Genomic DNA, 18,596 nt, shown 5'->3' with positions numbered 1-18,596 from the left:
AACCCCCTCTTTATAACCTTTCGGCCACAGCTTCAGAGCTCTCTCCATCAGATAACTCTTGCTCTATGCGGACTGTTATCACCTCATCAAGATAGCCTCGTTAAGCCTGTTAAGGCTAACCAATCAGCAGAGACTACTTGAAGGCTGGATTTTGGCTCACAGAAAAGAAAGAAAATCATTCTTTTCTGTACCAGTTATGATAAATTCAACAGTGGCAAATTGTTAGATTGATCAATATGATCTTTTACGTCTTTTAATGACAGATGTCCTTTCCTAGCATTATTTAAACTTAAATATTGCAATGTTAGCCTATAGATCTAACTACCAACAATGGGGAAAACATACAATTGGGAGTTTTTCCCTCAACAGGGAATAAAATACATCTTTTATAAGGTATTTTCACTTTTAAAGTGCCCATACCATCACACTCTAATTTGCATACAATTTACTTCAAGCAATCTGCAAAGCCAGGTTGCCTTTAAAATGGCCGCAGGCACTCAGCACTGCACACATGCAAGTGCAGGAAATATGCTGGTCCTTTAAACTTTCATGTCCTATAATATACTTGGGACTTATAGGTAGTTTGGACTTCCAAGACCCCTGTTTGCCTGACTGCTTTGACCCATAGACGTGCCTTTTTCCATTTGTGTGTTATGACTCTATGTATGGACCACAAAGACATTTTACTTTTACCTTTTTAGGAAAATCCTGATCCTCATATATATTTCCACGATGAAAATTTAACATGCCTTGTAAGCCACCTGTTTGCTGCTGGGGCGGAGACCACTTCCACCACACTCCGCTGGGGCCTACTCCTAATGATGAAATATCCAGAGATCCAAGGTAAGAGTTCAGACATTTACCTAGTTTTAAAATGGCTAGAGTTTACTTCAAACCATCATTTTTACTTTTATGTGTGATTTGATTAGTATTGTATGTCAAGTTGAATACTGAAAGGTAACTTACATTTGATCACAACTTTCATTCATTGTCAAAGTCATTTTGTACCTGACTTTATGAAAAACTCTTGTGAGTGAGGCTGATCTGCTATGTTTCTTTGACTTCTGGAAATTTTTAGGGGGCAGAGCTTGCCCGGCCTGAAGATGGCCGCCATTTAGGCGAGCTCCTTTCAATGGCATGTCAAACCACAATCATCAAGGTGCCAAAAGGACAACATCAGGCACCTATCGGCATTGAGCCCAAAATTCTTGTGAATAGTAATACCTGGATGCCTGGAGCTGCTGTTCATTGGACAAGGGAAGGCTGCAAGGCGTACTTGCTGTGAGTGAGAGCCGAACTAACCCTGATGCTCTCATATCCTGGGGCCCGCTGGCTGTGTGGTGGCCTCCATCACATTGCGGATTTCACCTGGGTGTAGTATACGCTCTTGGCTTTGTGGCTGATCGGGCTGGTCATCGTGGGCCAGTCACCTTTGAGTGCAAGTTAAATGCCTGGAACTGAGGCTGCTGTGGGGACAGGATTGTGGTGGCTACACCGCTGCAGGCCAGAATGCAATGCTGGATGCTGTGTCCTCCTTGTTGGTTTGCGGGTGCAGCGTGCGCCATCGGAGAGTACTGACCATGCAGAGAGTGAGCATTCCCCTGCAGGGCCTCATGCTTGGATCAGATTTGTCGCGGTTTATAATGAGCACCGCTGGCCCCTACTAGACTTTTCTGCAATGAGTTACACTGCTGGAGGACTAGTGAGTATTGTATAATTTACATTTCATGACGGATCGAGGTTGCATTTGACACCTGTTCTTGCTGTGTAGCCTGATGCTCATGGCCTAACTGTGTTGTGTGGGCTGGTGTCCAAGGCTGGATCAGCATGGGGACCAAGTGAACCCACTGCAGTGGCACTGCGGCCCCTGAAATAATGAAAGGGCTGTGCTGTGATATCGGCAGACATTGACTTTCTGACTTGTCCTAGCATGCTCACCTGTGCTTCGTTAGCAATGAGGGGCATGCTAACGAAGGGACATTTTGACTCTTCTGTGATCAGTTTATTGAGGTGACAGTGCTGCTGGTGGTACCTCTTGCTGCGGCCCGGAGGCAGCTGTCTACAATGCATTTGGTGGGAAAAAAAGATAAATCGCAAACCAAACTGCAATCTGAGCTCTAGAAGACTCACAAGCCTCATAATGAAGGCAGAGCAACGCTTGAGGCTGGTCACGCTGATGCAGGACTGGAGATGGGTAGCGAGCAGCCTCCGAAATCAACAGCAAGATCAATGCGTTTTCCTTCTGGATGGATTGAATGTCGGAATGCCTAGACAAGCATACAGAACGTCTTGACATTATGGAGAGGCGTATTTCGGAGGTCGAGGATGAACAGGTTAATGCCTCTGTACCCCAGAAACAGATAAAGAAGGTTCTCTCATCCCTGCCGGCTAAAGCAGAGAATATTGAAGCCCTATTAGGTCGAAGCAATCTCTGGATAGTTGGATTAGCGGAATCCGCGAACATTGGCAACATGGGGAGGTACGTGGAACTACTCATTGATCTGCTGGGACATGAAGCATGACACTTGATTGATCTGGTAGACCCTCAAGCACTTGGTGCATGTAGGTGTGAGCTTGATTGTGGTCCAGGGTGCTAGAGATGGCAGGTCTTGGGAACCATTGCAGATATCCTTTTGTGGCTTTCCCTTTGTCAGAATAGTTTTTAATCCTTGCGGCTTAGTTGTATAAGTCATATTGAATTGGCTTTGGGACGACTGTGGTATTAAGATTCAGGAGGATGTGTTTGTAGATGCAAGTGGCCGATTTGTGGTAGTGCACTGTCACAAGGACAACCTGGCTGTGCTACAAGCAGGGGTGTATGGTTCCAACTATGCTGGCCTACAGTTTTATCATACCCTACACGTTAGGCTTGCTTAATGTGGCAATCTACCCTAGATCTGGGGAGGTAATTTTAATTGTATTTTATGTGTCGACAGGCATTGTTCCCGGTGTGTGGTGTGGAGGCCCTCGGCTGCGGCCCATTCCCTCAATGGTATTCCTGAACAATGCTGTCTGCTGGATATATGGCGGCATAGGTCCTTCAAGGGTGTGGGGTACGCTCATTATGGTTCATGACATCCACACATGCATGCATTATTCGCTTATTGTCCCTGAGTCTGAGGTGGACATTCTGCTCCCTTCTGGATTTTCCTGGCACTTCCCCCATAAATATCTTTTAGATACTGTGTTCCCGAGAGGAGCTTGCAAAGGTGATTGCTGAATACTTTAACTCTAACATGGGTTCTGTTGAGAAGTTTGCTATGGTCTAGGAGACCTTGAAGACCTACGTCCAGGGGGTTACCATATCCAAACATACTGTCATGCTTTGGTCTATGTGGAGCCGGCTTTCGCCACTGTCGGTAGATCTGGCAAGTTTAGAATGGGCACATAGAGAGATGGCTAAGCAGAGTTTGCTTGGTGATATTAGGGCTCAGTTGCGAGGTCACTCATCTGGGGAAGTAGGCTACTACAAGGAAACATGGCGTGCATCCTGGTGCTATGTTGGTGGTGCTTGTATGTCCGTGACGCAAGGACAGGGCGGTGTTGGCAATCGAAAATGATCAAGGCATTCCCCTTTATTCAACAGAGCAACAGTTACTATACAGTTCTACATACTTTGGTCTTATTATGCAATGAGCAAACCACAGCTGACCATTTTGCCCACATCACTATGAAGTGGCTGACGGTGGCGCATAGGGCTTGCTTTAAGGCAACCCCCCACCCCGTGGCAATCTTGGCAGTGCTGAAGGATATACTGGGTCGGAAAGCACCGCCTACGGATCGGATGACAGTGGCCTTCTATAATGCCTACCAGGATAAACTTGTACCACACTTGGCTACCTTTTTTGAAGACATAGCGACGGAGGGGTGCATGTACCCTACGATGCACGAGGCATTATAGGTCACTCTGCTTAAGCCGAGAAAGGTGGGTGACAGCTGCTTGTCCTACAGACCATTGTTTCTCACACAACAGAGAAGTACTGCTTACAACAAAAAGACACTTGACTTTACAAAAAAAACAACATCAGTCCAATGATTATCTGACCTTTGGGGGAGACAACATGTGTCTAAATACTGCCCTCACACACTTTGCAGTGTCATGCTTCATCATTGGGCCGCATCATACACCCAGGTGCAGACCAACACACTGGATGGAGCGCGTGTTTTTTTTGTGTATTCAGATGAAGGTTTAGTGGTGAGTATTAAGGAAGTGAAAGAAACATACAACACGAAAAATAACGTGACGTACTTAAAATACAACAAAATCATAAGGGGAGGGGGTTCTTCCTCCCTCTGTGTCGGGACCAAAAAAGTGCAGTGTATCTAATATAAAACAACCTAAGGATCCACCATATGATTCTTTATTCTGGCTGTGGGCCCCTGGAAGGATTAAAATCTCAAATGGGTATAAAGGGAACGTGACGCTCCCTATATCCCTACTGCAGATACCAACATGTTTCTGCCAATTTTCCGACCCCACACGGGTGGCACTGGCTTTCATCAGGGTGTTGGTCCCTTCGTTGTGAACCTTACCCCAATTGGGTTAATATTACCTCTCGATCTGTAGGTAATTTTTCACTTAGGTCTCTCCAGAATTTCTGTGAGGGAACCACTTCCTAAAAAAAGAGGTAAATTTGTACATAAACAAACAGCCAAGTAGAGAACATAATCTCATCCCTTGGCACCACTATTTCCAGGCATCATGGGTACAAAGCAAGTTGGATTTATATGGAGTCGATCTCTGATATATAACCTTAGGACCCCCTTCAGCACAATCTCTCGTATCAATCAAAATGTACATGCTACCACCGTGTGTCTGGATGTTGAAAAATAATTTCATTCAGTTGAGTGTTTTTTTAAAAATTGAATTAATTTACCATCAAATAAAACACAACAAATAATATCTATTATAACTGAAAAAGCAAACAATAAAAACAATCACAGTATGCATACATGCTTGTTCCAGAGACATACTCCTGCATAGTTCGCAATATCACTGGACTTTACAGTGGGAGGTAATGATCTATTCAGGGAGACGTTTACAATCATCGGTAATAAGCAGTAATGATATTTTAGAAGAACACTATGTGGCGACAGGTCCCAAGAAGGTTCCACGCCGACTACCCATTGGAGCCATACACTGAAAAGTCTCTCAAAAGCTATGCCCACGAGGGAGACCATTTATTTCCCACCACTGCCCCCTGCCAGGCCCCTACATGGAGAGAGAGAGAAGGATTCCACAGTAAACTGGTTGCATCTTGTTCATCAGATAGTCTTGGTATAGACTCCAGAAATTCCTGGGACGGCTCCGGGGGGAGAGGGGGGAAGGAGCAGTACGCTACATAATTCAGTTTGTGTAGTACAATATAACATATCTAAGGACCATTCCACTATAGTGGGGAGGGGACCTCTGGCCCAATGCATTGCCACCACCCTCTTAGCTAACCGCAGTCCCATAGCGACCAAACACATGATACCTTTGCAAATGTGTTTGGAGAAGTTAAGCAGAGCTAGCAGCGGGTCAGGAACCAGAGTCTCTCCAGTAATATCACTTACTTTCCGGAAGATGAGCATCAATCAATCAATCAATCAATCATACCATTTGTATAGCGCACTACTCACCCGGGAGGGTCTCAAGGCGCTTGGGGAAGGGGTATGCTACTGCTCGAACAGAAAGGTCTTGACTTGTCTTCTGAAGGCGAGATGGTCCTGGGTCAGCCGAAGGTGGATGGGGAGGGAGTTCCATGTCTTGGCCGCCAGGTAAGAGAAGGATCTTCCTCCGGCGGTGGCTCTTCGGATGCGTGGTACGGCTGCGAGGGCGAGGCTGGTGGACCGTAGCTGGCGGGTGGGCGTGTAGAAGGTCATGCGGTCGTTGAGGTACTTGGGGCCCAGGTCATGGAGAGACTTGTGTGCGTGGGTGAGGAGCCGGAACGTGATCCTTTTGTCGACGGGGAGCCAGTGCAGGTTCCTCAGGTGGTCGGAGATGTGGCTGCGTCGGGGGACATCCAGGATGAGTCGGGCGGAGGCGTTCTGGATGCGCTGGAGTCTTTTCTGTATTTATAAACAAAAAAGGGGTCGACCCTGTGTCCCTCAGAACCTGGGTAAATGTTAGTTCACAAGAAATTGGTTCTGTTGGGTGCAAACAAAACTTAATTTAAAGAGTGGTCTCGAAAACCAAGATCCAAGTAGCCTCTAGGCAACTACACTATTGACTGACCCCCTCTGGAAAAAGAGACAATTCTCGCAATCAATGTAAGAATACACTGCGTGTTACTCTATATTTTCTTTATATTAAATGAATCACAATTTTACAAAACTAATTATATTCATACAAAGACTGTCAATATCTCCAATAAAGTGCATATGAAAACAGTGATCAAACCACAAAAACACAATAATACAAGTGACGATCACGGTGTGATGCACGACAGTCCTAATTTGCAGGTGCAAGCGTGTCACCTGAAGTCGTGATAGAATCTTCTGTTCGGCAATGTCCGAGGCAATCACGAAGTCAGCACGGCGCTTTCTTCTTCACTTGGAAACGTCCACTGTCGTGCATCACACTGTCTTGATAAAGACCCGCCGCGACCAACAAGTTGGCGCTGATAGGGTCGAAACGTCGACACTTCCTGCAGGCCCCTTAACTCCTGAACTCCGATGAAATAAAAGAAATCAAAGAGGGTTCAAGAAGTTGACATTATTTGATGGCCTTTGTAAAATAGGAATTGTATATTTAGTGTATACTTGTATAGATTGCGTAATTGAATGTATTGATTGTGTATATATCGTCACTTGTATTATTGTGTTTTTGTGGTTTGATCACTGTTTTCATATGCAGTATTACGCAAAATTGGTTGGAAATTTTGCTGACAAAACTTCATGCTTAAGAGAACTTCTCAAGAAGAATGTCAAGTTTGTATGGTGTGACAAGTGCGCTCATCAATTGTGCATCTTAAAAAAAGAAATTGTTCAAGCTCGCCCTTTAAAACTATTTAATATAAATGATGGATATATGATGTTAGCACGCATACATTTAGCACGCATACCATTACCACGCATTTTTTACAACGCAGGAACCATTACAACGAATACCTTTACAACGCAATACACTACAACGCAGGTACTATTACAACGCATACCATTACAACGTAAGTATAGGTAAGTATATAATATGTTAAAATAATGTAATTATTAATAATATTTTTTTTTAATTAATACATTATTTTAATATTAAATATTTTAATTAATTATATTAATTTTTATTTATTAATTTGTAAATATATATGTTAAAAATACCCCTGTACCCCAAAACCCAAACCCATCCCTAAAACCTAAAAATACCCCTGTACCCCAAAACCCAAACCCAAACCCAACCCTGAAACCTAAAAATACCCCTGTACCCCAAAACCCAAACCCAGCCCTGAAACCTAAAAATATCCCTGTACCCCAAAACCCAAACCCAATACCCCTAATAAATGTTTTAAAAAAAAGATAAACTTACCTATAATTACATTGTAACGGTATGCGTTGTAATAGTATCTGCGTTGTAGTGTAATGCGTTGTAAAGGTATTCCTGGTAAAGGGTCCTGCGTGGTAATAGTTTAGTTGTAACAGTACTTTGTGGTAAAAGATGCGTGGTAACGGTTGTATACCTAAATGATAAATGTATTATTTCTACTGATGCTAGCAACATTGGCTTAGGGGTGGTTTTGATGCAAAAGAGACATGACGGTCGTGAAGAAGTGATTGCAATTGCTTCCAGGACTCTCCGTGGTGCTGAAGGCTCCTATTCCACCATGAAGAAGGAGGTTTTGGCCTTACGGTGGGGCGTTCAGTATTATCGGAATTTCTTGTGGGGTAATGTGTTCACTCTCCTTTGGTTTACCTGTTCACCACTTAGGGTGGTGGTCGTGCCACTCCTAGAATCGCCAAATGGCAATATAGGTTGCAAGAGTTTAATTATTGTTTACAGTATGTACCTGGTGCCAAAAACATCATCGCTGACTGTCTTTCTCGTCTTCCTCTGGCTAATGATCTCTTGCTTCATTCTGATGATGATCTTGACGTGGTATGTGCTGTGGGAGCAGTGGTTAGTGTTGTGAATGGTGCGCTTTCCGAACAAGAGTGGTTGCGTGCTTTGTCTGAGGATGAGGAAATTAAGTTGGTTGTGGATTTTCTAGTTCAGGGTTGGCCTGTTAACAATAATCTATCTCCTAAGTTAATACCTTACAAGAGGATTTGTGATGAGTTGTCCGTGGTGGATGGCATTTTACGTAGGGGTGGCCTTTTGGTTGTTCTAGGGTGCATGCAAACAAAAAATTTAAATCTTGCTCACGAGGATCACCAGGGTATTCGTGCGATGAAACGCAAAATTCGTGAGGACTTTTGGTGGCCTGGTGTGGATAGGTCCAGTGAGCATTTTGTTAGGGACTGTTGTGCTTGTGTTCTCAGCGATAAATCCCAAGTTACCCATCGTCTCCTATTGATCCTGTGCCAGTTAAGAATGTCCCTTGGTCTAAACTCGCTTTTGATGTCGCTGGTCCTTTTGGTATTTCTGGTGAGTCACCCTTGTATGCCTTGGTTTTAGTAGACTATATGTCTAAATGGCCCAAAGTCAAATTTGTTGATTGTGTTAATTCATCTTCTGTCATTGGTTTCTGTCATTGGTTTTCTTAAGGATGTGTTTCTTCGTGAGGGGACTGAACTCAACTAGTTTCGCGGGAGATGCAAGATGCAAGATTTTCTAAAAGAACTTGGCATTAAACATGTATTGACATCTCTTTATCATCCCGCAGCAATGGTCTAGTTGAACACTTTAATCGCGTCATTAAGGATCACCTACAGTTAGCTCTTGTGAATGGTTTGTCATGGCGTACTGCAGTTGGAGATATGTTATGGGCTTTTCGAACTACTCCCCGTATTAGTACTGGAATATCTCCAGTATGCCACTGTTTCTGTGAATGTTTCTCCTGTGCGTGTGGGTGATTGGGTAAGAATCAAGAAACCCGGTTTTGTTCGCAGGGGTGATTCTCGTTTTTCTGCTCCTGCAAGGGTCAAAGAAGTAAAAGAACGTGTGGTGGTGTTGGAGAATGGGAAGGTGTGGAATAAGTGTGCTATTTCTATTGTTCCTCAATCAAAATTGTGTATGTAGGAGGGAAGATGGGTGTCTGTGTTGATCCTTCTGTCGACTCTTTTTCACGTGCTACTCTTGATTCACCTTCTTGCTCCAGCGGTTCTTCTTCTAATGTCACTCCTTCAAATGGGTGTGGTCAGTCATCCTCTTCTGCTCAGAGAAGATTTTCTTCGAGGATGAGATCTGTGCCAACAAAGTTTCGTGATTATGCCATGTATTAATATGTATGTATTGTTATTTGCATTTCTTGTCTAATATTTATTCTATTTCCTTTGTGTTTTGCAGAAAGGGTTACATTGGTTCTTCATTGTTTGTTTTTATATTTTCTCATTTATTTTCCCCTTTATTTCTTTCATTGTTTTCTTTTCTTTTCTTGTTATACAAAGGGAGGTGTGTTGGGTCCTTTCTTTGTGTCTGCATGGAACCTTCTTGCATCCATGTTCCCTGCGTGGAACATGAAATGTGGGGGCTCTGGCAGTTGCTGCCTGGGAGTTGTCGGGACTGGTCAATAATAAAGAGGTTCTAACTTACCTGAGTTTCCCTCTTCTTTTCAAAATGTCGCTCAGGGGGCTGCCGGTATTCCAGGTACTCCAGCGCCATCCAGGAGGCCGCGCAGCCACGGATCAGCAGCTCCCAGACTGGCGAAGGCGGGGGAGACAATCGGTCCGAGCATCACTGCGGACTCGTACTTAGGCCCCAGCCAGTTTCGAAGTCTCAGGCGCTCTAATCTCGACGGATCTAATTGCAATCGGTGCTGCTACCCCCAGTCGTCTCTCGTCGTGGATCTGAGGTTGAAATTACAGCATGGAAGCTGGATAATTGAAGGATAGGAGCGATGACTATGGGGAGTTCGCTCAAAGTGCAGCCATCTTTGCCTTCAGCAAGCTCCCCCCCCCAGTTGAGTGGGGGGTTTATGCTTTCTTTGTTGAATGGGCGTAGGGGTGGGAGATGTTTTCCTACAACTGATCCAGGTGCTTTATACTAGGCTGACCACCTGTGTCTAAGTCATCAGATTGATTTTGAGTCCTATAGATATCATAATAATAATAAAAACCAGCATTTGTAAAGCACGCAGCTACCTCAGGGTAGGTGTCCTGGTGCTCAGGGCCATCGGGAAGATTAAGCGAGCTATTGACCAGAGTCACATGGTGCTGGGCTAACCTGCCGCCGGCACCGGAGATCAAACCGTGAGACCCCAGGTTCCGGAGTCAGCCAACCTGGCATTGTACCACACCTCTTGCACCAGGCATGGCTGCCCCCCGTCACCACTATTTTATGCCCTGGTTGCTGAATCACTTGCTTTTACGCTGTGTGAATATTGTGCACACCGGGGAATTCGCTTCTAGCACTACAATCTAATTGTGTATGCTTATGCAGACGAAACCCTTCTATATGTCTGCAACCCAGAGCATAACTTGTCCCAGTTCTTCAAGAGGTTGGACTGTTTGGTGGCAGGGCTGGTCTGGGAACAGCAACCAGCCCTGGCAGATTGCCGCTGGGACTGGCCTGCGGAGCGGTAGTGGGGGGTGGTGCTAGTGAGAAGCACTGCTCCCTCTTTTGTTACAGGGGGCCGATGTTGCAGCACTGCTGCAAAACCGGACCCCAGTAACAAATCTGGCCCCCACAGCCACAAAACCAGCCCCCACCCCTCTGGCCCACTGGGGAAACACCCATTCCTCACAACTGCCAGTCCGGCTCTGTTTGGTTTACATTCTGGGCTGCTTATTAACTGGGAAAATTCTCATATATGCCCCCCTACTGCAGCCACAATGTCGGTACAGATGAAGCATCCACTGCAGTGGACAACAGACTCGGTGTGGAATTTGGGGATACAGGACCTTACCAACCCGGCAATGGTAGGAGTGCCGTACAGCGGCTCACTGAAGTGATTGAGCATTGGATCCGTTTGCCCCTGTTGCTGTCTGACTGCATCATTATGAATCTATGACATAATATCGACAGACAGAATATAGACATACAAAAATATCGACACAAAAATATCGAAATCAAAAATATCGGAGTTCTATCTACATAAAGGTAAGTACAAAAATATCGAAAAAAATAAAAACTACATATACATTAATATATATACTTACTCCACATATTGCAACAGTAGGAAAAGCGTTGGATAGCGTAGAGGTAAATATTACTATTCCCACTCCAGAAAGTGCAACAGTAGGGAAAGCGTTGGATAGCGTAGGGGTAAAAATTACTATTCCCACTCCAGAGGGTGCAACAGTAGGGAAAGTGTTGGATAGCGTAGGGGTAAAAATTACTATTCCCACTCCAGAGAGTGCAACAGTAGGGAAAGCGTTGGATAGCGTAGGGGTAAAAATTACTATTCCCACTCCAGAGAGTGCAACAGTAGGGAAAGCGTTGGATAGTGTAGGGGTAAAAATTACTATTCCCACTCCAGAGGGTGCAACAGTAGGGAAAGCGTTGGCTAGCGTAGGGGTAAAAATTACTATTCCCACTCCAGAGAGTGCAACAATAGGGAAAGCGTTGGATAGCGTAGGGGTAAAAATTACTATTCCCACTCCAGAGGGTGCAACAGTAGAGAAAGCGTTGGATAGCGTAGGGGTAAAAAATTGCTATTCCCACTCCAAAGGGTGCAACAGTAGGGAAAGCGTTGGATAGCGTAGGGGTAAAAATTACTATTCCCACTCCAAAGGGTGCAACAGTAGGGAAAGCGTTGGATAGCGTAGGGGTAAAAATTACTATTCCCACTCCAGAGGGTGCAACAGTAGAGAAAGCGTTGGATAGCGTAGGGGTAAAAAATTGCTATTCCCACTTCAAAGGGTGCAACAGTAGAGAAAGCGTTGGATAGCGTAGGGGTAAAAATTACTATTCCCACTCCAAAGGGTGCAACAGTAGGAAAAGCGTTGGATAGCGTAGGGGTAAAAATTACTATTCCCACTCCAAAGGGTGCAACAGTAGGTTAAGCGTTGGATAGCGTAGGGGAAAAAATTACTATTCCCACTCCATATGGTGCAACAGTAGGGAAAGCGTTGGATAACGTAGGGGTAAAAATTACTATTCCCACTCCAGAGGGTGCAACAGTAGGGAAAGCGTTGGATAGCGTAGGGGTAAAAATTACTATTTCCACTCCAGAGGGTGCAACAGTAGGGAAAGCGTTGGAAAGTGTAGGGGTAAAAATTACTGTTCCCACTCCAGAGGGTGCAACAGTAGGGAAAGCGTTGGATAGCATAGGGGTAAAAATTACTATTCCCACTCCAAAGGGTGCAACAGTAGGGAAAGCATTGGATAGCGTAGGGGTAAAAATTACTATTCCCACTCCAAAGGGTGCAACAGTAGGGAAAGCGTTGGATAGCGTAGGGGTAAAAATTACTATTCCCACTCCAGAGGGTACAACAGTAGGGAAAGCGTTGGATAGCATGGGGGTAAAAATTACTTCCCACACTACTCCCCCTTTAACACACAACACACTACACATGCAAAAAACCACAATTAATATAAATATCAATTAATAAATTAATAAAAATTAATATTAAATTGATGTAATTATAAATTATCTAATTCACACATATTAATTACCAATTAATAATTAATTACCAATTAATTAACAAAATATTTACAAGAATAAATAATATTTATTAATAAATTATTTATAATTAATATTATGAAATATTTTTAAAAAACTAATAACCAATTACTTAATTAACAATTAATTAACAATAAATACCAATAAATAAATACAATCTCTTTGATTATTTTAATTTAATTATGTCACACCCTATTCTCCTATAAACACACAACTCACTACACATAAATAAATCACATAAAAAATGTAATTGTCATTTAATCACTTAATAATATTTAATTACCAATTAATTATTAATTAGCAATAAAAAAATAAAAAATATTAGTACATTGACTCTAATTAATTTAATTAACTAATTAATAATAATTAATTACCAATTAATTATTAATTAACAATAACAAAAAATAATAAACATTACTACATTAACTCTAATTAATTTAATTAACTAATTAATAATAATTAATTACCAATTAATTATTAATTAACAATAACAAAAAATAATAAATACTACTACATTAACTCTAATTCATTTAATTAACTAATTAATAATAATTAATTACCAATTCATTATTAATTAATACTGATTTATTAATCAAAAATATTTTTAAAACATATTAATCAATTAATTATAATTAAATTACTTCCCACCCTATTCCCCTATAAACCCACAACCCGCTCTGATACTAAAACGCAAAATGTAAACAAATTTACTAATTCTAAACATACATTAAAAAACATGTTTAACAAACATATAAACAACATAATAAAATACATAACACTAAACAAAATTTCGATATTACTAACATACATACCTTAATATCGATATTCTGTCTATCGATATTATTGCAACTCGATATTCTATACCATCGAAATTAAAACATCGATATTATTGTATATTGATATTTTAATTTCGATATTTTGTCTCTCTACCATCATTATAATGAAGACGGTGGTGTTACCCTGTTTCTTGTTCTCATTCAAAACATCCAGATTCTTTTGCCCAGCATCAAATTCGGTACCTTAAGTGTCTTGGTGATTCGCTAGGCCTGGGAGTTGAAGCAGCCTGGTGAGCGCTGGGACACGCTTACTCTTCCTTTTGCCATGGGTGGACAGAACTCTCTGGTCATGGAGACTTACTTTAGAGCAGCACAATGTATGTTTTCCCACTATTGGCTGCACGGCCCTGGCGGACTGCCTCACCTGTGGTTTGAGTGTAATGCCTTCTTCCTCTAGCTTTGCATAGGATGTTGTTTAATAAATCCACGCCTCATTACAACACCCATGAATTGCTGTGCACGCCGCAGTATTCATGGAAAGGACTATCTGAGCTACAGACTGGACCACTGCTTAACTTGCATGCTCGCAGGAGGCGTGGCAGCCTGGAGTTGTTAAAGCTTGACCATATTGGCAGGAGGATTTTGAGCTGCTTAACAGTGATAAGCAATGGACTATATGGTCAGGGACTGCTGGAGGACCCCCCCCCCCACCCCTTCCGTTAACAAACATTATTAACCAGGACATGAGAGGGATTTCTTTGGAAGGCGGGGGTTCTTACGACCCCCCCCGGCCCTATTTATTAAAACATACAAAATAAATCAAAAATTGAAATAAACAATATTTACACAACTAATCAGAAAACGTTACAGTTGATATATACAGATATCAGATGGCTAACCTTAACATACTTCTAGTACAAGGTATTTCCTATCCGAAACTAACATATCAATCACATTATACAAGAATTCTTTTCTGCGTATCCTATTTGGGCGTACGGCAAGGTCAACAACTGGTGTAAGATCCTTATCACTAAACCACGCCCTCCTGAAGGAGTGCGCATGCGCAGAGGGCCCGTTTACCGTGAGGGTACTTCTCCCCCAGGTTACCCCCATACGCCTGATTAACAACGCCCTTCTGTTGAAGTACGCATGCGCAGAGGGCCTGTTTACCGTGAGGGTAATTCTCCCCCTGGTTACCCCCATACACCCGATTAACCACGCCCTTCTGTCGAAGTGCGCATGCGCAGAGGGCCTGTTTACCGTGAGTGTACTTCTCCCCCCGGTTACCTCCGTACGCCCGATTAACCACGCTCTTCTGTTGAAGTGCGCATGCGCAGAGGGCCCGCTTACCGTGAGGGTACTTCCGCCCCCCGGTTACCCCCGTATGCTCTATTACCTCCATTAAAGGGGGCCCTTGCATCTCTGTGCCGTTTACTGGCACAGAGATGCAAGGTTTGTGGAGAAGTGTGGCTCACTGGTTAGAGGAGGCAGACCCTGATGCAGAGGTCAGACCCGGGACCAGGGTTCAATTCCCGACGCGGCAGGGTCTTGAGCCCAAATATCCACGGACTCGATAATTCTCGCCTCGGTGCCTACTCGAATCATGGGTTCACACTCTGCAGCTCTGGGCAATAGCTTGCTTAATCTCCACTACGGCCCCCCCACGGCGGGATGCCTGGTCTTCACCTTGGGGATGCCCAGTAGGGGTAATCTCGCAGGGAAAGCCAGGACGGGTTCCCAAAGCAAGCGCTAAGAGACCTGTCGGTGATTTGGCGCTATATAAATCGAAATTAACATAACATAACATCATTGTGCACGTGCTGGGTGGCCAACCAGCCTAGAGAAAGCGTGACTCTCCCCTCCCCCGCACCCATGTAGCAAAGGCTGTAACTGCACTTGGAGTTCTAGCGGAGACCACTTGTCCCTCCGTTTGGGTGACCCCATTCAAGAATGGCGCAACCCCCTAAGGACCTTAAATTAACTGCTCACCAATTATGACCTTATCGCCACAGGCCAGCGTAGTTGACTGACTATCTGCCCCCCCACCCTCCTACACTGAAAGGTCATGCCCTATACTTACAATTCATAAACCTAGCCATTATGTTTTTTGTAGTCCGACTATCGGGCCAAACCTCCCAACTGCAAGGTCATGCCTTGTCCCTATACGCCACTAACTAGGCAAGAACATTCTCTGCGATGGTTTCAACACCCGTTGTGGACAAATGGACGCCGTCTTTTAAGAAGCACGACTCCCCCCAGATGCACCCCTGGGCTATGGTCTGTAAGTAGCAAGGCCTGGCTAGCCTCACCGTTTTTTGTTACTAGGTATTTGCTTCCAGTGGGACAATGGCCTCACAGACTCGCTTCCCCTGTCGGAAGCTCTGGAATGTCTGCGCTAGGGTGTACCCCGGGCACAGACATGTCTCCCCCCACTTCTATCCAGGCGTCCCGGTGTACCTGTTCCTTTCACACCCCCTCCCAAGTACGTGATAGATATGCTAGGGCTGTCTTATCCAGGGAAATTAGTCCTGCCGCCATGGGGCCACCAGATGGGCCTAATCGATGGCATCACGCTGCGCCCGATAAGACACGGCACTCCCGACGCTGACACCCACAATTGCAAGGCTACCCGGGGAACCACAGGCCCCCAAAATCTCCCACTGGCATATCGTGAAGTCCGTGAACCACCTACACCAGACCACTAGGCTTCTGGGAAATCTTTGTGTATGCCTACTGCTTCCCGACAAGGGGTGCTGAGGTGTTGCATATGCCTATTACTCCTGGGTTTGGCCAAGCTGGCAAGGCACACTCCTGTGTACTGCCACATTACTACGGCTGGCACCACCAATTGGTACCCTACCGATATACTACCATGACCACGGTGGCACATGCGAGCACAGGCGCCTTTACTGTAGAAATACTGTTTCCCGATAAGGAACATACTGCCATATCATGTGAAGCAACATTCTGCTACATTACTGCGGCTAGCACAACCTATGGTTAACACACCAATAAACAATTAACCCAGTGTTGGCACCTCTTGAGCCCTTGATCGATCGCCCATCACACTTGATGCCGTTACTTGCCACTCCCGTTCCAGATGTACAGGTCCCCCTTGGCTGTCCATCTCTTGCAGTTGTTGCGGTGTGGAGCATGCTACATTACTGCGGCTAGCACAACCTATGGTTAACACACTGATAAACAACCCAGTGTTGGCACTCTTGAGCCCTTGATCGATCGCCCATCACACTTGATGCCGTTACTTGCCACTCCTGTTCCAGATGTACAGGTCCCCCTTGACTGTCCATCTCTTGCAGTTGTTGCGGTGTGGAGCACTTCCCAGGTACCCGCCATGGATCTGGTCATACATAAATGAAAAAACAAAAACGATTAGTGTTTCTGGCTTCCTGATGAAAGATGCAGTACACATGCCTGTATTACATTGCTGTCACATGCTAAGCCTTACCTAAGATTAGCACCAGATGCATTGCATCAAACTTGCAACTGCGAGTGTGTAGTATAGCATTAGTTTGTGTCACATGCGGAGCATTTCAATTAGGGTTACAGTGAGGGTGCCTGGTAGTATGACCTTCATAAAGAATAGACCTGGAGTCTACAGTGAATGCAATAGCACCTTCATGATTACTTAAGGACAGTACAAAGTGTGAAGTGTAGTGAAATAGCGCATTCATGGTTACTGAAAGGTATGCTGCAGCCAAGCACATTTCTTGCCAGGCCGATGCTATTGGTATTCCCGAAGTCCGTCAACACATACGTGTATGAGGGTATCTGTGTGACATGACACCCCCCCTCCCCAAAAGCTTACGTGTACCAGCACATGGTGCCTAGGGCTTTAGACACAGGCCCCAAATTCCTATGTACCGCCGCAACTGCGCGCCGGGATACCCTTGAAGGTATGACAACAGGGCCTGGGGTGTACTGCTTAGACGTCATCAGTGCTGAGAGTGTACCTGAGTGACCCTCCCGAGGCCGTTGCCAAGTAGGCCTGACCTCCCCACCATGTAGAGAAGATGCTGTAATATGCTAAGCATACCTCCATCAGTAAGTAACGACCCTTGTTAAAACCTGTAGCCTGCCCCAGAGGTAACCTATATGTAAAGCAAAGAGATTTGGGCCATTTTTTGGCAATTCACTAACTTCGTGAGCTGACCCTACAGTGATAGGTCTGAAAACACATTTTTACAGGACACCCCTGCGGGTGACACCACTGGTGGTGCAAGCCCTCTAGCAGCATTTGGCTTACAGGCCATGGCATCCCCCCCTTATAGCTCCATAAAAACCGTAAACCTGGTTACTGCTGCAATTCCACCGGGGGCATATGCCGTATCTACAACGAATCAATAGCGCCTTCATGGTTACTTAAGGAAGGTATGGAGTATAAATTGGAGCTCTTTCAGTGCCCTTCTTAAAGATTCCCCCCGTTAATCCCAGTACTATTTTCCTTACATGCGTAATATTGTCGTCTTACTTTGGAATAAGAGCGCTTGCAATTAGTGTAATAATGTGTCGGCTCTTTTCCAGGGCTGGCTGAACTGAAGCTAAGGAACTCGGAGTGTTGTAAATCCAGCATAGCTGAAATAAGACATGATGCTGAGAGCCCATAACATATCCTAATTGCATAACATGAGGACACATCTGTATGTGTTAAAGCACGGGGAGATTAAGAGGTCTGCTGCCTTACTCCTGCATATCATGTGATGTAGTCATGCCAAGACGGACATGATCAATTGTGTTAAACCCCCCCCCCTCCGTGGATAGCCCCCTTTGACCTGCAAACCAAGCCAGCCATGAAAATGGCTGCATCCTATCTGTTGACTACAATTCACAGCACACCATGATTTGTGCTCAGGTATCCATAGCCTAATACATCTGAAACTCCTTCACTGATGTGCTTGTATTTCCCCCCTATAATGCACATCACAACTTATATTCACCATACCTAAGTGTGTCCCATTTCAGAATCGAAAACACTGTGTAAAAAGGGAACAGAGGTCAAATGTAGATCACGAGCAAATGGAATAATCAGTCTAGCCAAGGTTACACTGCTCGAAGGCGAGGCCTTAAAATTGCTCAACATGTATCCCCTTATGTATTTCACATTAGT

At 44.4% G+C, this 18,596-nt stretch overlaps 1 protein-coding gene across 1 annotated transcript in view; it reads left to right on the top strand.

Moving 5' to 3' along the window:
- LOC144762427 (cytochrome P450 2K1-like) overlaps window positions 1-18,596 on the top strand; it is a 222,370-nt gene that overhangs the window by 99,763 nt on the left and 104,011 nt on the right. The window contains exon 6 of the mRNA XM_078647609.1: window positions 702-843. Coding sequence (XP_078503735.1) covers window positions 702-843 — 142 coding nt within the window. The remainder of the gene's footprint in view (window positions 1-701; window positions 844-18,596) is intronic.

Source organism: Lissotriton helveticus, chromosome 6 (genome assembly GCF_964261635.1).
Source record: "Lissotriton helveticus chromosome 6, aLisHel1.1, whole genome shotgun sequence".
NCBI classification, from domain to species: domain Eukaryota; kingdom Metazoa; phylum Chordata; class Amphibia; order Caudata; family Salamandridae; genus Lissotriton; species Lissotriton helveticus.
This window is presented reverse-complemented; position numbering and strand designations above follow the sequence as displayed.